The sequence below is a fragment of the Passer domesticus genome, chromosome 6 (genome assembly GCF_036417665.1).
Source record: "Passer domesticus isolate bPasDom1 chromosome 6, bPasDom1.hap1, whole genome shotgun sequence".
NCBI lineage: Eukaryota > Metazoa > Chordata > Aves > Passeriformes > Passeridae > Passer > Passer domesticus.
This window is the reverse complement of record NC_087479.1, coordinates 54,132,704-54,150,234: the sequence shown is the minus strand read 5'-3', so window position 1 is coordinate 54,150,234 and position 17,531 is coordinate 54,132,704. Positions and strand designations below refer to the sequence as shown.

The window sequence follows — 17,531 nt, the reverse complement described above, 5'->3', positions numbered from 1 at the left end:
GGCTCAGCTCACTTTCCTTGGGCCCAGGGCAGCTTTTGGCAATGATCCCAGACCTCTTACCAGCAAGGGAGTTGTTTCTGACAAGCAGCCCAATGCTCCACCTGCTCTGGCAGCACTGGCACCATTCCGGTGCCACCTGCACCACCAGCATCCCTCTGCTGCTGGAGGGACCATGACCCCTCCTGAAAGAGAAATGAGAAATGGCAGAAACCTGTCAGGAGAGAGAAGGCAGTCAGAGAACGGGACATTGTCCAGGGAAGGAGTGTTTCTAATCACGAGGAAAAGATGACCCATTCTATTTTTCAAGTGGAGATTTGACTAATCTCACTTCCTTGGTAGCTAATAAGCCCAAAAAACCAACAACCCTTCCCCGCCCAACCAAACAAGAAAAAAACAAACAAAGAAACAAAAAAACAAACAACCAAACATACATCCCCCCCAAAACATACCACCAAACAAATGGAAGTGAAATTCTAATGCAGCCAAAGATGTAATTTCCTACTTTACCATGGCCCCACCATGTCTTTGGGAAGCAACAGCGAGATACGCAGGGGAGAGAGCCAGCAGGGTGGGAATGGGGAGCTCCTGGTGATCTGGGCACTTTCTCCTTCATGTCACTGACCTGCCAGGAGCTGCTTTAGGACATGGATCCCAAAGGAGCAAGAGGGACCAGGAAGCGCCGCTGATCTGCACAGACCCCTTTGCCTGCTGTTGCCCCACAGGGAACAGGTCAGTGGAATGGTTTCCTTCCTCCCTACCCCACCTTCCTCTCCTCCAGCAGCATCTGCTCTGTTCCTGCCATCCTATCATGATGACTGCAGTGCCATCCCCAGGTCATGCCTCTTCTACCCTGAGTTTCCTCCCACATCCCCTGCTGAACAGCCCAGCCCCACCACCTCCCTCTCCCAACCCAGAATTTCCACCTCCCTTCTCCCCTGCACATCTCACTCCTCCCCAATGAATCCTTCCCACTGCAGGGAGCTGCTGAGGAGCCTCATGGTCCATCCCAGGATTCTCCAAGCACTGACTGCCCATCCACGCTGACCACAGCCAGGAGCCACATCCCACTGCCTGCCCAGTGTCCATCCATGGAGTGACCAGTGAGTCCTCGTCTCCTGCCTCACCCACTGAAGGAGATGATCTGTGTGAGGCAGATGTCACCCCCGTCGCCATACACAGTGTGACACTGCTCATCTGCCTCTGTGGGCTGGCTGGGAACGGGGCTGTCATCGGCCTCCTCAGCATCGGCTTCAGCACCGACTTCATCTTCAACCTGGCTGTCGCTGTCTTCCTCTTCCTCCTCCTCATGCTCACATGCACACTGCTCCTCCTTGTAGAGGATGTGGTCTGCTCTGCTCTTGTGCCCCTGGGGTCCTTGAGCTTCCTTTTCCGGCTGTCGCTCTTGTGCTCCAGCGTGGGGCCATACCGTGTGCTGTTCATGAACATCACAGGGTTAGGCTCTGTAGCCTTCAATTCCTTCTGCTGCTGCTGCTCTTTCTTTTCTGAGTGCCTGCCAGGCGTGGTATGAGTGCCCTGCAGTGACCTTCTTTGCTGTCACTGCTCTCCATCCAGCAGTGGCTTCCCTGGGCCAGTTTCACTGCCAGGTGTCTCTCATCTCCATGTACACCCTCCACCTCCTCCTCTCTGCTCCCTTCATGCTCATTTCCAGCATATTTTTCTCCATTCAGGACTCATGTTTCTCACAGAAGAGCAAGCCCAAAAGGCTCCACATTATTATCTTCCTCCGTCTCCTCACCACTCTCCCCCTTCTGGAATTTCCTGCAGCAGCTCAGCTACACCATTCTGCCTTCCCAGCCTGGTTTCCTGCTTGCCAGCATCAACAGCACCATCAAACCCATCATCTCATTCCTGGTAGGGAGATGCTGGAAGAACGGCTCCATGGGGTCCTTCAGGGAATCTCTCTGGAGGGTCTTTGGGGAGCCAGAAGAAAATACTGCCAGCAGCAATGATTCCAGCAGGGAATGATTCCAATGATTCCATGGCAGTCTGAGCCTGCTTATCCCTTCCACTGCACTAGCGAAGCACCCCGTGACAGTGGCTGAGGGTTTCCTTGAGTCACCTGATTAATAAATATCCACAGGGTCAATTCTGCAGGAGAAGGCAGCAGGGGCATTGCCAAGGGCCATGTGAGAGGGATGCTCTTCGGGGAGCACATTGGAGCATGGCTTTGATCCTCCCTCAGGGGTCCTAGAACACCATTCCCAAAACGGATCATACCCCACACGGCTGTGATCCCAAAATTCCCCCTGGCACCTGGGTCCTGCATCCCACTGGGCTGTGATATCAATAAACAGCACCGTGAACCCTGAGCTGCCTTCGCCTCCCGGCTTCCTCTGGCTGCTGCTGCCAGCCGGGAATGTGGCTGGAGGGAGGGGACACATCCCTGGCTTGTGTTCCCTGGAGGAACAGTGATCCCGAGTGCCCAGAGCTGGGCTGGCAGCGGCACAGCCGGCACGGACACGATGGCCCAGGGGCTCAGCATTGCCCCCCGAGTGCTCCGAGGTGTCACAGCAGAGATGTCCCTGCTCCCGGCTGGAGTGGGGCTGCCGGGGAGGGGAAGGCGGCCCCGGGGGCTCTGGGTGTCTTGGAGGGGGCGGGAGGCGCCAGGAAGCATCTGGATGCTGCTGATCCCAAATGTCCCTACTGGAGAGCAGCAGAGCCAGAAGGGCAGAGCTTCAGCCCGGGGAGCGGCCATGGCATGGCTTGGGATGGGATGGCATGGCATGTGGGGTAGTGATGGGCTTAGGAAGTAATTAACAAGGGGCTGAAATAAACTTTCAATCACATTGGGAAGAATTAGGAAGCAGGAATTCTTCACCTCCACAGCACACACAGAAGATCTCCCCTTGTTCTGTGTGTGGTGAGACATTACAACAGGGGCTTTATCCATCAAAACCACACACACTCACAAAAGTGTGTTTCTTATCTAATACACAAACATCACTTTCCTAGAACTAATTTGCATGCGTCCTCCTCCTACTGGGAGTCATTTCCTGGCCCTGGAGGATCATTTAAAGGGGTCTCTGGTGGTCGTATGCCGCGAGTGCTGAGATGTTAAAGGTGACCCTGCCTTGAACTTTTCCTTTGGCCATGCACTGTTGCTTCTTTTTACAGAACTTGCTCCAAAACCACTGCAGACCTCCTAATCTGTTTCTTCACTGGCTCCAGCCACATTTATAATCCTGTGTGATCCTGAGAAGCACATCGGAGCTGGGCTTTCCTCCTCCCTCCTGGGTCCTAGATCCCTATGGCTCCCAGGAGGAGCAGGGACACTGCCGGGGATCCCAGGTGGAGCGGGGTAGAAGTGAGGCTATCAGGGGAAAAAAATCAGCCCTGGGTGGTTCTGGGGTGTCAGAGCAGGCTGGAGGGGTCAGGAGAGGGTTAGAGTACGTTGGAGGGGGTCTGGATGCTGGCAAAGTCAGAGCAGAGCAGAGCCTGACAGGCCACGCTCAGAGTGGGGGAGCAGCAGCTGTCTGGGAAAGCTGTGGGATGTGATAGGATGGGGTGAGGATGGAGAATGGGGTGGGAATGGAGTGCAGAGATGGGGATGGGATGGGATGGGATGGGATGGGATGGGATGGGATGGGATGGGATGGGATGGGATGGGATAGGATAGGATAGGATAGGATAGGATAGGATAGGATAGGATAGGATAGGATAGGATAGGATAGGATAGGATAGTGAGCAGCTGAGCTCTGCTTCCTCAGGCCATGGGGAAGCTCAGGCAATGATCCTGGAGCTCTTCCTGGAATAGGAGTTACTTCTGAGAAGGACCCAGATGACTCACCAGCACTGGCAGCATTCCAGTGCCACCAGCATCCCTCTGCTGCTGGAGGGACAATGACCCCTCAGGGAAGAGAAACAAGGAATGGTAGAAACCTGTCAGGAGAGGGAAGGTAGTCGGAGAATGGGACATTCTGCAGGGAAGGAAGGTTTCGCATCAGGAGGAAATGAGGAGCCATTGACAGCTTTTGACAAAAGCCACTTCCTCTGTAGCAAAAAAAAAAAGAAGATAAATATCTCAGAGGAAGTGAAGTTCTGACGTAGCCAAAGCTGCAATTTCTGACTCCCCCGTGAATCCACCAAGCCTTGGAAAACAGCAGCAGGACAGGGCAGAGAGAGGAGCCAGTGGGACAGGAGTGGGGAGCTCCTGGTGATCTGGGCACTTTCTCCTTCATGTCACTGACCTGCCAGGAGCCGCTTTAGGACACGGATCCCAAAGGAGCAAGAGGGACCAGGAAGCGCCGCTGAACTGCACAGACCCCTTTGCCTGCTGCTGCCCCACAAGGAACAGGTCAGTGGAATGGTTTCCTTCCTCCCTACCCCACCTTCCTCTCCTCCAGCAGCAGCTGCTCTGTTCCTACCACCCTCTCCCGGTGACCGCAGTGCCCTCCTCAGCTCCCTCCTCCTCTGCCCTGAGCTTCCCTTCTCATCCCCTGCTGAACTGCCCAATGCTCCTGCCTCCCTCTCTCAATCCACAATTTCTTCTGCCCTCCTCCTCTGCACATCTCATTCCTCCCCCTCTGAATCCTTCCCACTGCAGGGAGCTGCTGAGGAGCCTCATGGTCCATCCCTGGATTCTCCAAGCACTGACTGCCCATCCACTCTGACCACAGCCAGGAGCCACATCCCACTGCCTGCCCAGCGTCCATCCATGGAGCTGAGCACCGTGTCCCCATCTCCTGTCTCACCCACTGAAGGGGACCATCTGTGTGAAACTGATGTCACCACCGTGGCCACACACAGTGTGACACTGCTCATCTGCCTCTGTGGGCTGGCTGGGAACGGGGCTGTCATCGGCCTCCTCGGCCTGAAGGGTGTTAAATTTGTCATCCAAAACCTGGCTGTCATTGACTTCCTCATCCTTCTCCTCACATTCCCATCCGCCCTCCTCTTCCTGGTGGAGGACGTGTCCTGCTCTCCTATCCTGCCTCTGGTATACCTTGCGTTTCCTTTTCCGACTGTCAGTGGTCTCCTGCTACTGGGGGCCGTTCTGGGTGACATCTTTCAGCATTGAGGTGGGTATCGAAATGCTCTTGGAGCTCTGCTACCGCCGTGACCTTCCTGAGGAACTGTTTTTTCTGGTGATGAGTGTCCAGTTTTGGGCTTTCTCTGCTCTCCTCAGTGAGGCTCCCACAGTGACATTCCTGTGCCCAGCCAACGAGCAGGAGCACTGCCGGGCAGCCCTCATTGCTGTGTGGGCCATCATCCTGCTCCTCTTTGTTGTACCCATGACTGTGCTGGTAATTTACAGCACAATTGCTTTGATTAAGGCCAGGTGTGGCTCCCAGCAGAAGCAACCCAAGGGAAGGGACATTGTTATTGTCTTCACTGGTCCCTTCACTCTCCTTTTCCTCCTCTGGAATTTCCTGCAGGAGCTTGGTTATATTGTTGTGCCCTACCATTTTTTTTTCCTGCTCACCTGCATCTACAGCAGCATCAAGCCCTTCATCTACTTCTTAGCAGGGAGGTGCTGGAGGCCCTGCTCTGTGGAGTCCCTCCGGCTCTCCCTCCAGAGGGTCTTTGAGGACCTAGAATAAAATGCTGCCCACAGCAATGAACCTGCCATGGACACAGAGGCCTGAGCCTGTTGATCCCTTGCACTGCACTGCTGAAGGACCCTGGGACAGTGGCTGAGAGATTCCTTGAGTCTCCTGGTGAGTAAATGCCCACAGTGTCACCCTCCCTGTGCTGGGGCATCCCCAGCCCCTTTCCAGGCCGCTCTGGGCTCTGATCCGTGCTTGTGAGGCCTCAGCCTTGAGGAGCAGCCCCTGGGCTCAGCTGCTCTGGCGCTGATCAGAAACACCCTCTGCTCCCAGGAACTGCTGCTGTCCAACCACCTCCTGGGCCTTTATCAACAGCCTTGGGAATTGTTTTCCTTCCCTGAAGGCCACAGCATCCCTGCTCTCCCACTTTCCCAGAGAGCTGCCTGCCCGAAGTGTGGCCAGGGTGAAACATTGCTGTGAGTGACGCCCATCCCTTGGGGCTGTGAGCAGCGGCCCAAAAGGAGACCCTTGGAGCTCTCCTGGGCCCAGCAGCGCTGAGCAGAAGCTCCCTGGGAGTGGGGCCTCTCCGAGCTGGGATCTCTCCCGTCTGCTGCCCTGGGCTGATCCCCGAACGCCGACGGCTCCTGGGCCGATCCCCCAGTGCTCCAGGCCCAGCCCTTGGCCCGGTGAGGAGATGCAGAGGGATCCCCAGGGAGCATTTCACTGCCTGCCAGGGGAATTTCTCACAGGGACCTTGCACTGACTCTTTCTGGCCGTGTGCACACACGTGTGCGTCTGCTGTGGCAAATGTGGCACAAATGCTGCTCTCTCAGGTGTGTTAGTGCCTGAGACATCAGAGTGGGTCAGGCTTGGAAGCAAGTATCAGGCATAAAAAGGTTAAATGTTGCTACTTGATTTTCCTCTGCTGAATTGCTAATATTAATGTATAAATGAAGTACTGTTAAGTTGGTGTGCTGTAAAGGGTTTGGGCCATTTTCCTTTAAATCCTTACCCTCACTGTCCTTTTGTCACCCGCCCTTGAACACTCACACACACAAACACACACATAGGGACAGCACTTTGGTGTGCTCTTGCTTAGTATTAAACCTGGTTTTCACTGATATCCTTGCTGCTGGTTTTGTGCCTTCAGAAATTCTCCCTCTGCCCTGGCTTTGGCCTCTCCCTCAGCAGGCTCGGATGGTGCAGCTGCAAGGGGAGGGGGAGTCCATGGTCCTCAGCACAGCCACCCCCTTCCAGGAGCAGGGTGACATCTGTGTTTGTCACCGTTGTCTCCACGGGGCATCAATCCCCACCCTGTGGCTTTGCTGAGGTCTCTGAGCTTGGGATGTTCAGCCTGGAGAAGGGAAGGCTTCAGGGAGACCTTAGAGCCCCTTCCAGAGCTTTAAGAGGCTCCAAGAACTGGAGAGGCGCTTTGGACAAAGGCCTGGAGTGACAGGACAAGGGGGAATGGCTTCCCACTGCCAGAGAACAGGGTTAGGTGGAGTATTAGGAACAAATTCTTCCCTGTGAGGGTGGAGAGGCTCCAGGCCTGGCTGGATGGGGTTTGAAGCAATCTGTCCTGGTGGAAGGTGTCCCTGCTTGCAAAGGGGTGAGATCAGGAAAAAACAACCACAAGTATTCCCAGGACTGAGGAGGAGGAGGATGATGAGCTTTGGTGAAGGGCTGGAAGGGGCACCACAGCACCCCAAAATCTGGTCCCCTATTGCTTTTATTGCATCATCAATAATACTGGCAGTAAGAAATGTGGGCTCTGATGCTGATAACCTGGCTGCAAGCCTGTCGTGGTTTGGCTCTGGCCAAACACCAGGCACCAGGGAAAGCTGTTTGCTCACCTTCTCTTGTTGTCAGCTGGGGGAGGAGAGGGAAACAAAAATTAACAAAGGGCTCATGAGTTGAGATGGGGACTGGGAGAAAAAACACTCCAAGAGTACAAAACCAGGTTCAAATGTAATGGTATTAAGTAAATGTATTATTAACAGAGGCAGAGGACGATCATGAGATGTAACATAAAATTTTAAAACACCTTTTTTCCCCCAGCCCCACCCTTCTTCCCACCAACAGTGCACAGGTACAAGGCATGGGTGTTCTTAACCAGCGTTGCCAGCATTTGTTGCCAGCTAAACCTTGTCTACCTGGAAAACACCCGGGTTATACAATATAATAAGATCGATGATATTTTCTGGTAACAATTAAAAGAAACAAAACACCTGTGCCATGACTAATTAAATGCGGAGCAAAAAAAAATCTTGGATATTATAGTGTATAAAAATGCCAAAAAAAGCGTTCTTTCTTTGAATGTATCTATGGCAAATAAATTTCAAATATGTTCGCAATTTTGACTCAAAATTGTTATTAGTCCAACACACTTTTGCTGTAAGACTTAAATGTCTTGGTGCCAGAGGGGACACAGCCATGGCTTCTGCTCCCTGGAGCAACCATGGTCCCCAGTGCCCAGAGCTGGGCTGGCACAGACACAACGGCCCAGGGGCACAGCATTCCCCACCCCACCAACTCTAAAGTGAGTGTCACAGCAGAGATCTCCCCAGAGATCTTTAATTTTTAATTTTATGAGCCAGATCCAAAGGTCTCTTTGCCTTCAGAAATTCTTCCTCTCCACGGCCTTCAGCTGCTCCCTCAGCAGGCTCAGATGGTGCAGCAGCAAGGAGAGGAGGACATCGTGCTCCTCAGCACGGCCACCCCCTTCCAGGAGCAGGGTGACACCTGTGTTTGTCACTGTCGTGGTTTGGCCGGAAATGTGTTCCTAGAAAAGTCTAAGTCCGGCCAATCAGTGGCCAAATTCAAAATTGGCATTTGATGTGGCCACTAAGGGTCTGGATACGCCTCTGAGAACACACGTGGGTTAAAGCAGGAGATTCCCAGAGAACTTCCTCTTTGGGAATCCGGCGTGGGTGAGTACGGTCCGACCTCTCCCCTGCCCAGCTGTGTCTGGGTGGGGGAGGGGGAGGCCATGACAGGGAGGAGGCCGGGAGCCCCAAAAGCTGCAGAGGTGGAGGAGAACATGCAGGGGTTGACGAGATTTGAGATGTCTGGGCAGCCCCCCCCCCCCGGAGAGAGGGACAGAGATTGTGCTGGCGGCTCAGCCGGCCAGAAGCGGGGGAGGTGGCGAGAGAAGGTGCCCGGCAGCTGTGGGAGTCCTGGACAGGCAGAGGCGAAGTTTTTAACCCCTTGGTAGAGTAATAGAAACCTTGCAAATACTGCTCCTCCTGAATCAGAATGAGGAGAGAGAGATGATGGACTGCGTGTGAGGAAAACTGGAAGAGATGAGAAGAATCCTAGGTGAGAAGAGATGATGGAGTGGCCTTGAGCGGGACTCTTTCTTGTATGGCCATGGACAGACCCATACCTGGAGACTGTATTTAGGGGGAGAAAATACTTTGGAGCCAAGAGTGAAGCAGTGGAGTGAACAGAGACGGCTGAGGAGGGTGTGGGGTGCCCTCTGTCTCCGTGGAGGGGAAGATCTCTGCTCACGAGCCCCTCGGCCCCAGGGGGTAAATTTGGGGGGGGACTGGTGTCCCAAAGTTGAGAGACTGCTGCTTTTGGAACTGGGTAGAGCATCCTTAAACAAAATACCCTAAAAGCAGTCCTGGCCTGTGTCCAGTGGTGAGAGCACTGGACATGGGGGGGAAGCCTATGGTGCAAGGGAGGACTTCTCTCTCCCCGATGGATTTGAGGGTGGATTATTTGAAAAGATGATGATGGACTGAAAGCTGATTACCTGAAAGGTGGGAATCTATGGTGTTATCTCATTCTGTGGAGAAAAGGGAGGGGGGAGGAGGAATGTATTTGGAAAGTTTTTATTCTTTGCTCTGTGTGTGTGTTCCTTTATGGATATTGTTATTAATAAAATGTTGTGTTTTTCCCTCCATCCCCGAATGGGAGCCTGTTTTGTTCTGTTCCCGGGTAACATCTCACAGCAACCCTTTTAGAAATATACTCTTCATGGAGGCCCTGGCATTGTGCGAGGGTCGAACCATGACAGTCACCATGGGCTCCATGGGGCATCACCTGCCTCCCTGGGGCTTCATTGAGGTCTTCCGCCCCACCACATCCCACACCTTCTCTCCAGCCCCACCACATCCACGCCTTCTCTCCAGCCCCACCACATCGCACACCTCCCCACCACATCTCCCCACCAGCTCCTTCATGTCCCACACCTCCCACACCAACCTCCCACCCCACTCCCCATGCAGCCCACCCATTCCCGTCCTTCCCATCCCTCTCAGCCCTGTGCCTGAGGCTGCAGTCCCTGCCCAGGGGCTGCTCACCCCAGGCTGCCCCGTAAGGCTTTAGGGCAGTGCTTCTCCTGAATTTGCCCCTCCCCAGCTTCATCCCTGCTGTCCAGCCCCCCAAACTCCTTTGGACAGAAACAAGAGGCAGTAGAGGGATGGCTCCACTGTCATTCATTGGGGCAGAGAAGCATGGAATTGTCAGGAGGAGTGGAAGCACTGCTGGGGGTCCCGTGTGGGGCAGGAGAGGAGCAGGGATGTCTGGAGGGGAAGGCAGCCGCGGTGGAATTTCTAGAGGATGTCAGAGGGGGGCTCGATGCCTTAGGATTTTAGCCCTTCTATTTCTCAAATCCTGTACTGCATTAGTCCATAACTCTAAACTCCATGTAAAGTGCTAGTTAACCGTATTCACCTTTTGGTCAAATAAAACAATCCCTCTAGGACTGAAACTCAAGGACACTCTGCTGACTGAGGCTGGAAAAGTCAAGAAAAAAGTGAATTGGGGGTGGGCAAGCTGGGGGTAAATGACTCCATTACCTGCAGCTGTAATTGGAGGATTAACCCCTGGTTTGTTAATGGACCAAACTTATATCTGCCTGAAAAACTCATCACCATTGTCCATTTTGGGTGTAGCTCCTCTCGGAGGCTTTCACTGCCCAAGGTGAACCTTCTGAAGGCCTTTCAGAAATGCCTGCTTTTATTCTCTTCCCCTTGTCTGGCGTCTGTCCCTGGGAGCCACCCCAAGGCATCAGGCAGACAGGGGCTGGAGGGGGCAGGAGGGCTCTGGGTGCCACCAATGCCAAATGTCCCACTGGACAGCAGCAGAGCCCAACAGGCCACACGTGCAGCCAGGGAGTGGCCTCTGACTGGGAAACCATCGGGATGGGATGGGATGGGATGGGATGGGATGGGATGGGATGGGATGGGATGGGATGGGATGGGATGGCATGGGATGGCATGGGATGGCATGGCATAGCATGGCATGGCATGGCATGGCATGGCATGGCATGGATGACAAATTATACCAAATCAGGCAGAAAAAAATTCATGACATAAACTAATGGTGTTACCAAGTGAGGTATTAGGCAGCAGGACACACAGAAAGATCTCCCCTTATTTCTGTGAGCATTGTGAGACTTTACAACAATGCTTTTTTCCATTATAACCATACATAGACATTAAAAAGTTTTTCTTATCAATGGAATTCCTTAAAAATAAATGTAAACACCATTTTCTTAGAACTCATTTCCATGCATCCGCTTCCTACTGGGAGTCCTCTGATGGCCCTGGAGGTTAATTGAGAGGGGCTTTGGGTGGCTGTATTCACTGAGTGCTGTGATATTAAAGGTGACCATGCCTTGAACTTTTCCTTTGGCCATGTGCTCTTGCTTCTTGTTACAGAACTTGCCCCAAAAATACTGTGGACGCACTTATCTGTTTCTGCACGGCCTCCAACCACGTTTATCACCCTGGGTCAACATCTTTACATCCTTTTATCTCTCTGACCAGTTAGTCTTTAAGCAACTTCAGGAGAGTTGAAAATGCTCTCTGTTATTTATCAATCCCCTGCAGACCAGCCAAACCCTCCCACCTCCCTTTCCCACCCCACCATTTCCACTGCCCTCCTCCCCTGCACATCTCACTCCTCCCCACTGAATCCTTCCCACTGCAGGGAGCTGCTGAGGAGCCACATGGTCCATCCCTGGATTCTCCAAGCACTGACTGCCCATCCAGTCTGACCACAGCCAGGAGCCACATCCCACTGCCTGCCCAGCGTCCATCCATGGAGGTGAGCACCGTGTCCCCCCCTGCCAATTCACCCACTGCAGGAGACAATCTGTGTGAGACAGATATCATCAGTGTGGCCATACACTGTGCGGCACTGCTCATCTGCCTCTGTGGGCTGGCTGGGAACGGGGCTGTCATCGGCCTCCTCAACCTGAAAATCCCCAACTATGGCATCTTTGACCTGGCTGTTGCCGATTCCCTCTTCCTCCTCTTTGCCATCCCCTCCGCCCTCGCCTTCCTGGTGGAGGACGTGTCCTGCTCTCCCATCCTGCCCCTGCTGTACCTGCGTTTCCTTTTCCAGCTGTCAGTGGTCTCCTGCTACTGGGGGCTGTTCCGGCTGATGCTCAACAGCAATGTGCAATACGTGTACAAGCTCTGGAAGCTCTGCTGGCACTCCGACCTTCCTGAACGACTGGTGTGGGTGGTGGACAGTGTCCAATATTCTGCCTTCTTTGCTCTCTTTGCTGTCATTCCTGCAGTGACATTCCTGTGCCCATCACACGAGCAGCAGCACTGTGGTGTGCCGCTCATCTCCATGTTCACCCTCATCCTGCTCCTCTTTGTTGCACCCGTAATCATTTCCAGCACAATTGACTTCATTAAGTCCAAGTGGGGCTCCCAGCAGCAGCAACCCAAGAGGCGCGACATCGTTGTCATCCTCACTCTGCTCCTCACCCTCCTCCTCAGTTTCTGCAATTTCCTGCAGCAGATTGGTTATGTCCTTTTGTCATCCCAGGCTGTGTTCCTGCTCACCTGCCTGCACAGCAGCATCAAACCCTTCATCTACTTCTTGGCAGGGAGCTGCAGGAGACCCTTCTCCATAAAGTCCCTCTGGCTCTCCCTTCAGAGAGTCTTTGAGGAGCCAAAAGAAAAAACTGACCACAGCGATGGTTCCTCCAATGACACAGCAGCCTGAGCCTGTTGATCCCTTCCACTGCTCTGCTGAAGGACCCCAGCACAGAGGCTGAGGGTTTCCTTGAGCCTCCAGATTAATCAATATCCACAGGATCACCCTCCCTGTGGTGGTGTATTCCTGCAGGAGAAGGGAGCACGGGCATTGCCTTGGGTCATTTTTGTGGGATGCTCTGCAGGGAGCACATTGGAGCATGGCTTTCCTCCTCCCTCCTGGATCCACATGGCTCCAAGCAGTGCAGCTGGGCTCAGTGCTGTTCCCCAGCTCTATTCCCCATGGAATGACCCTCATGGCCTCGGCCCCAGAGAATGAACTCCATCTCCTTTGGCTCAGCAGATGAGTTTCATGGTGCTTTCAGGGAGCTCTTGCCTGCAAAGCATGGGACACCTTAATCCCTGGGGACACACCCAGCACGGGTGGCAGTGATTTCCCAAATCCCTGCAGGTCTGGTGCCTCTGGATGGCAGGAGAGGGGTTGGGATCACACACAGCATCCTTCCCCTTCTGTCCGGCAGAGCCGGCCCTGCATTCCCAGCTGATGGGAAGGGACACCAGGTAGGGCTGCAGGGCTGGGGACAGACAGCAACATTCCCTTGACCTTTCAGTGGGAATTTGTCACATTTTTTATTTCCATAATTAAATCCTTCTGAGTAAAGTGCAGGGTCGATAGTGAACTCCACTGAACTCCTGTGCCTGCACCAGAACGTACATGGAGTATGGAAATTCCCATCACCAGATGTTTGGACCATTTAATTGCACAGAAATTAGGTGTTCTGCTGCTCTTCTGCAGAATGGGGCCATCCATCCTCTGGTTCCCCAGCATCAGAGTCCAGGGAAGCCCTTGACCAGCTCCATCCTGAGCCTGGCCACCCTCAGGATGGAGCTGAACAGCGACTTCACAGCAGCTTCAGCCACAGGCCAGGCTGTGCTGATCTTTGTCATTTTGTAACTGACTCTCCATCAGATTTTGATTCATGGTTTTTGTTTATTTCTACTGTGGTAGTCCCAGCCTCGGAATTTGTTGAATAAACAACAACCAGGCTTCACAGCAGAGCCTGTGCCTGTTAAACAGTGTCCAAAATGGCTCATTTCCTTATTTTATCCCATTCTAAAGCCTCTGGCTTGTCTGTGAGCAGGGCAGGTGCCTGTCTCATACCTGAGCCCTTCCTAAGGCACGTGCCTGCAATGGCTGGGATGATGTTGGCAGTGCCAAGAGCTCCTGATTCCTCCTGGGAGAGACCTGGGCAGCAGCCACCTCTCCTGCTCAGGGGGAAGTTGTCCCTCCTTTTCCCACTGCCTTAAATCCAGGGGAAAGCAACGTGCCACTGCTTCTGGAAAGGGAAGTGAAAGTGAAAGCTCTGGGTGGTGAGTCAGGCTTTGAGACACGCATGAGGTTAAACCCCTAAGGAGTATTTATTCGCAGAATGGTGAATAATTAATAGAAGAGAGAGACTTTCACATCTGAGAGGGTTTTTTTTTTCTCCCCGTCTCCTGTTTTCCTGCTCATTAGAAAGCAGAAATTTTCCAAGGTAAAACCTCTTGTCCAGGGAAGAACAACTCAGCCAGGGGGTTTCTCCCAAGGCAAGTGCAGAAGGATCATGATCCTCCAACGGACTCTTTCAACTTCCCAGCACCTTCCTTGTCTCCTTTGTCACCCTGGCCACTCCCTACCTGAGCTTCCTTTCAAAAGAGCGAAGACTTCAAAGCAAGAAGTTTCCTAGGCATCCCTGCCCATGGCAGAAGGAGAGATGGAATGAGATGATCTCTGACATTCATTCCAACCCAATCCATTCCATGAGGATTCCTAATGTCATCCACAACCACCCCAGGCAGGAGTTCCCCTGCTGCACACAGCACCAGCCTGACAGAGCTCAAGGAGCATTTGGACAATGCTCTGAGGCACAGACTGGGATTGTTGGGATGTCCTGTGCAGGGCCAGGAGCTGAACTCCATGGTCCTTCTGGCTCCCTTCCAACTCTGGATATTTTATGATGCCTCTTTTTCATGATGATTCCACCTGATGATAGTTCCACGGTGTTTTCCCTATGGCCTGGCTCTGGCACATCCTCAAAAGCCCTCTGGAAGGCAACACTAACACAGGGGGTGAATTCCTTTGCACAGCTCCCAGCCAGGAAGTAAATCACAGGCTGGGCACTGCTCTTGGCACAGGCGAGCGGGAGAGGGGTGCTGGGGGCAAAGGCAGGGAAGTCACACGCCCTCAGCAAGAGCCAGTACCCAAAATCAGCAGTGAAGAAGGGGAAGGAGACAACAGGCAGCAGGAGCAGGGCACAGAGCTTCCCTGGGGGCTGTTTCCATGAGCAGCACAGGAGCCTGGCCAGCAGGGCCAGAGCAGAACAGGTCAGGGTGAGCACTGAGAAGAGGCAGCTCAGGACCAAGGCCATGAGCAGCGAAGGGCAGAAATGGAGGGTGGCAGTGAGCAGGAAGGAGAGCAGCCAGAGCAGGGCACACAGGAGCACTGGGAAGTGCTGGGAGTGGTGGCAGGGCCAGCAGGACACGGGGAGGACAAACAGAGCTGTCACAGCACTGAGGGCTGTCAGAGAGGAGGCAGAGGCAGGGAGAGCCAAGGGGATGGTGACCTTCACCCACGAGCCCAGTGTGCTCATGGTGACACCTCTGCTGCTTCTCCTCCCCTCACACAACTGGAGGGGTGACAAACAGAGACACCAGAGCAACAGTGATGTCCCTCACATATGATTTTTCTCATCTTTCCCACCCACAGCTTCCATGTGGAGCAGCTCAGGGAGGGGTGAGGGACAGGACAGAAGGCAAGTAGGGTGTGGGAGCCTGGTCTGGTGTGCCTGGCACAAAAGCCAGGGAGATACCTCCTTCCTGGCTGTGGAAACAACACAGCTGGAGGAGGAATACAACTGGAGAAGGAGAGGATTGCCCGTGGAGGTATCAGAGGACAAATGGCTTTGGGATGGATCTGACTTGGACTCTCAGGTGTCAGTTGATATCACTGAGCTGCTGGAGTCCTTCAGCAGGACACTCATTTCAATATCCCTCTCTTTTCTTGCAGTATTTATAGTATTTATTTATATTTTAATTCCCTGCAGACCTCAATTCTGCCCCCAAAACTGATAACCAGTGTGAAAATTGTGTATTTTATGATTGGCTTTCCGCAAGTATTAAAATGAATATATTAGAAAGTTATGCTATATTAATTTTCTTAAGTAGTATATTAAATATAGTTTTAGGTTATAACATAATGTTAAAATAGAAACTATGCTATGTAAGATATTTGTTTAAGAAAGGACTCGCACCAGATAGAAACCACAGGAGACCTAAATCTTTCAGAGAAAGGGAATTTATTGCTCCCTTATCAGCAGAAAACTAACTACTTCCCACCTCACTCAGACAGAAAGATGGCATAAGGATTAAGAGGAAGAAATTGACAGTGACCAGACAGAATCCTGTGTTTGAATGGAATTTATGCATCATGTATGAGATGTATGAATATGCAACAGGCAATTGTTTTTAAGGGTTAATCCTCTGTTAACGGGGGTCCTTTTTTGGGCTTGTGTTGCCCAGAAAAAGGTACCCAGACGTCCCTATGTCTTTGTTTTTATTGTTTCCTATAGTCCTAATCTCAATTGTTCAAATTTTATTACTCTAATTATATTACTAAATTTATAACAATTTTATTACTATTAAACTTTTAAAATTTTAAAAAACAAGTGATTGTCGTTTTTCACAACCAGCTTCCATCTCAATGAGGCAGAACTGATGAAGGTGAAAGAGAAGAGTCTGCCCTTGTTTCCTCTCACAGCCTGGAGAACTTCCCCGCAGGGCACTCACCTCACCCCCCACACTCCAGCTGCTGTCCCTGGGTTGGGATCTTCAGCAGGTTCCTGCAATGGTCCCTTGGAAAGGGGAGCGAAGCCCGCGGGCTGAGCCCGAGCAGCGTCCGGCGCGGGCTCTGTCCCAGCTCCTGCCACAGCCCCTGCTCTCCCTGCTGCCTCGTGTGCTGCAGGGCTCTCACAAGCAGGGAACTGCTTCAGAGCCTGGCACGGGATCAGGGCTCTGCTCCTCATCTGCTCTTCACTCTGCCCAGGAAATGAGCAACAGGAGAGAGCCTCAGCAGCCAGACCTGTGGCCAAAGCAGTTTGTCTCCATGTCAGCTTCTCTTCTGTTTTAAAGCAACCCCAATACCAAAACATTGTCTTTTGAACAGCCTGAACTTGCACCCTCTCATTCCTGGGGTGGACAAGTCAGATCCTGCACTACAAATGTCCTATTAAACTTTGATTTCTGGTTAAAATCTCATTTTCCCACTTGTATACCACAATTTCAGTAGTGTATATCACAGGATGCTTGGACCATGTAATTGCACAGGAATTAGGGGGTTCTGCTGCTCTTCTGCAGAATGGGGCCATCCAGCCTCTGGTTCCCTTGCATCAATGCATTCATCCCCTGCATCAATGAAGTATCACTTCAGTGACAGATCATCACCAAGCAGTTTCCAAGAAAATTCATGCAATAATATATTCCATACTTCAGCTGGAGCACAAGCACACAGCAGAGGGATGATTTGGGATTTCAGCAATGTCATTTCTTCTGAGAAGTTGCAAATCCATGCTGCTCTCTTGGGTTTTAATCCTTAGAATGTTTGAGGGTTCATCTGAGTCATCCTCTACACTCCCTTGGCAGTCAGTCAGCAGTCTACAGTGAATTCCAAGAAATGCCTAGAAAGCTGAGGTGAGATGATTCCTACCCAGGCTGCCATGTGCCTCAGGGAACTCGGATGCTTCTCCTGCAAACTTCTGGCCTTCGGACAAGAACTGTCCCCACTCTTCCCTGCTGACACCATGTTTGTGTCCCCAGCTATAGAATCTCATATCCCCTCACCAGCCCAATCTTTTCAAGGTCAAACACTTCATGATCCAGGAGATAATGGAGGTTCTAGAGAGTTGGAAAGGGACTTTGGACAAGGGCATGGAGTGCCGGGACATAGGGGAATGGCTTCCCACTGACAGAGGGTGGGGTCCGATTGGATATTGGGAAGAAATCCTTCCCTGTGAAGCTGCTGATGCCC

General features: G+C 52.4%; 2 protein-coding genes across 2 annotated transcripts; one reads left to right on the top strand and one right to left on the bottom strand.

Annotated features, from left to right (window-relative positions):
- Window positions 1-11,558: 11,558 nt before the first annotated feature.
- Window positions 11,559-12,479, top strand: LOC135301972 (mas-related G-protein coupled receptor member H-like). The gene has a single exon (XM_064422551.1). It carries the CDS (start codon window positions 11,559-11,561, stop codon window positions 12,477-12,479), a length of 921 nt encoding a protein of 306 aa, XP_064278621.1.
- Window positions 12,480-14,346: 1,867 nt separating this feature from the next.
- LOC135301971 (mas-related G-protein coupled receptor member A-like) lies at window positions 14,347-15,099 on the bottom strand. The gene has a single exon (XM_064422550.1). The coding sequence runs from the start codon at window positions 15,097-15,099 to the stop codon at window positions 14,347-14,349; it is 753 nt and encodes a 250-aa protein (XP_064278620.1).
- Window positions 15,100-17,531: the final 2,432 nt, after the last annotated feature.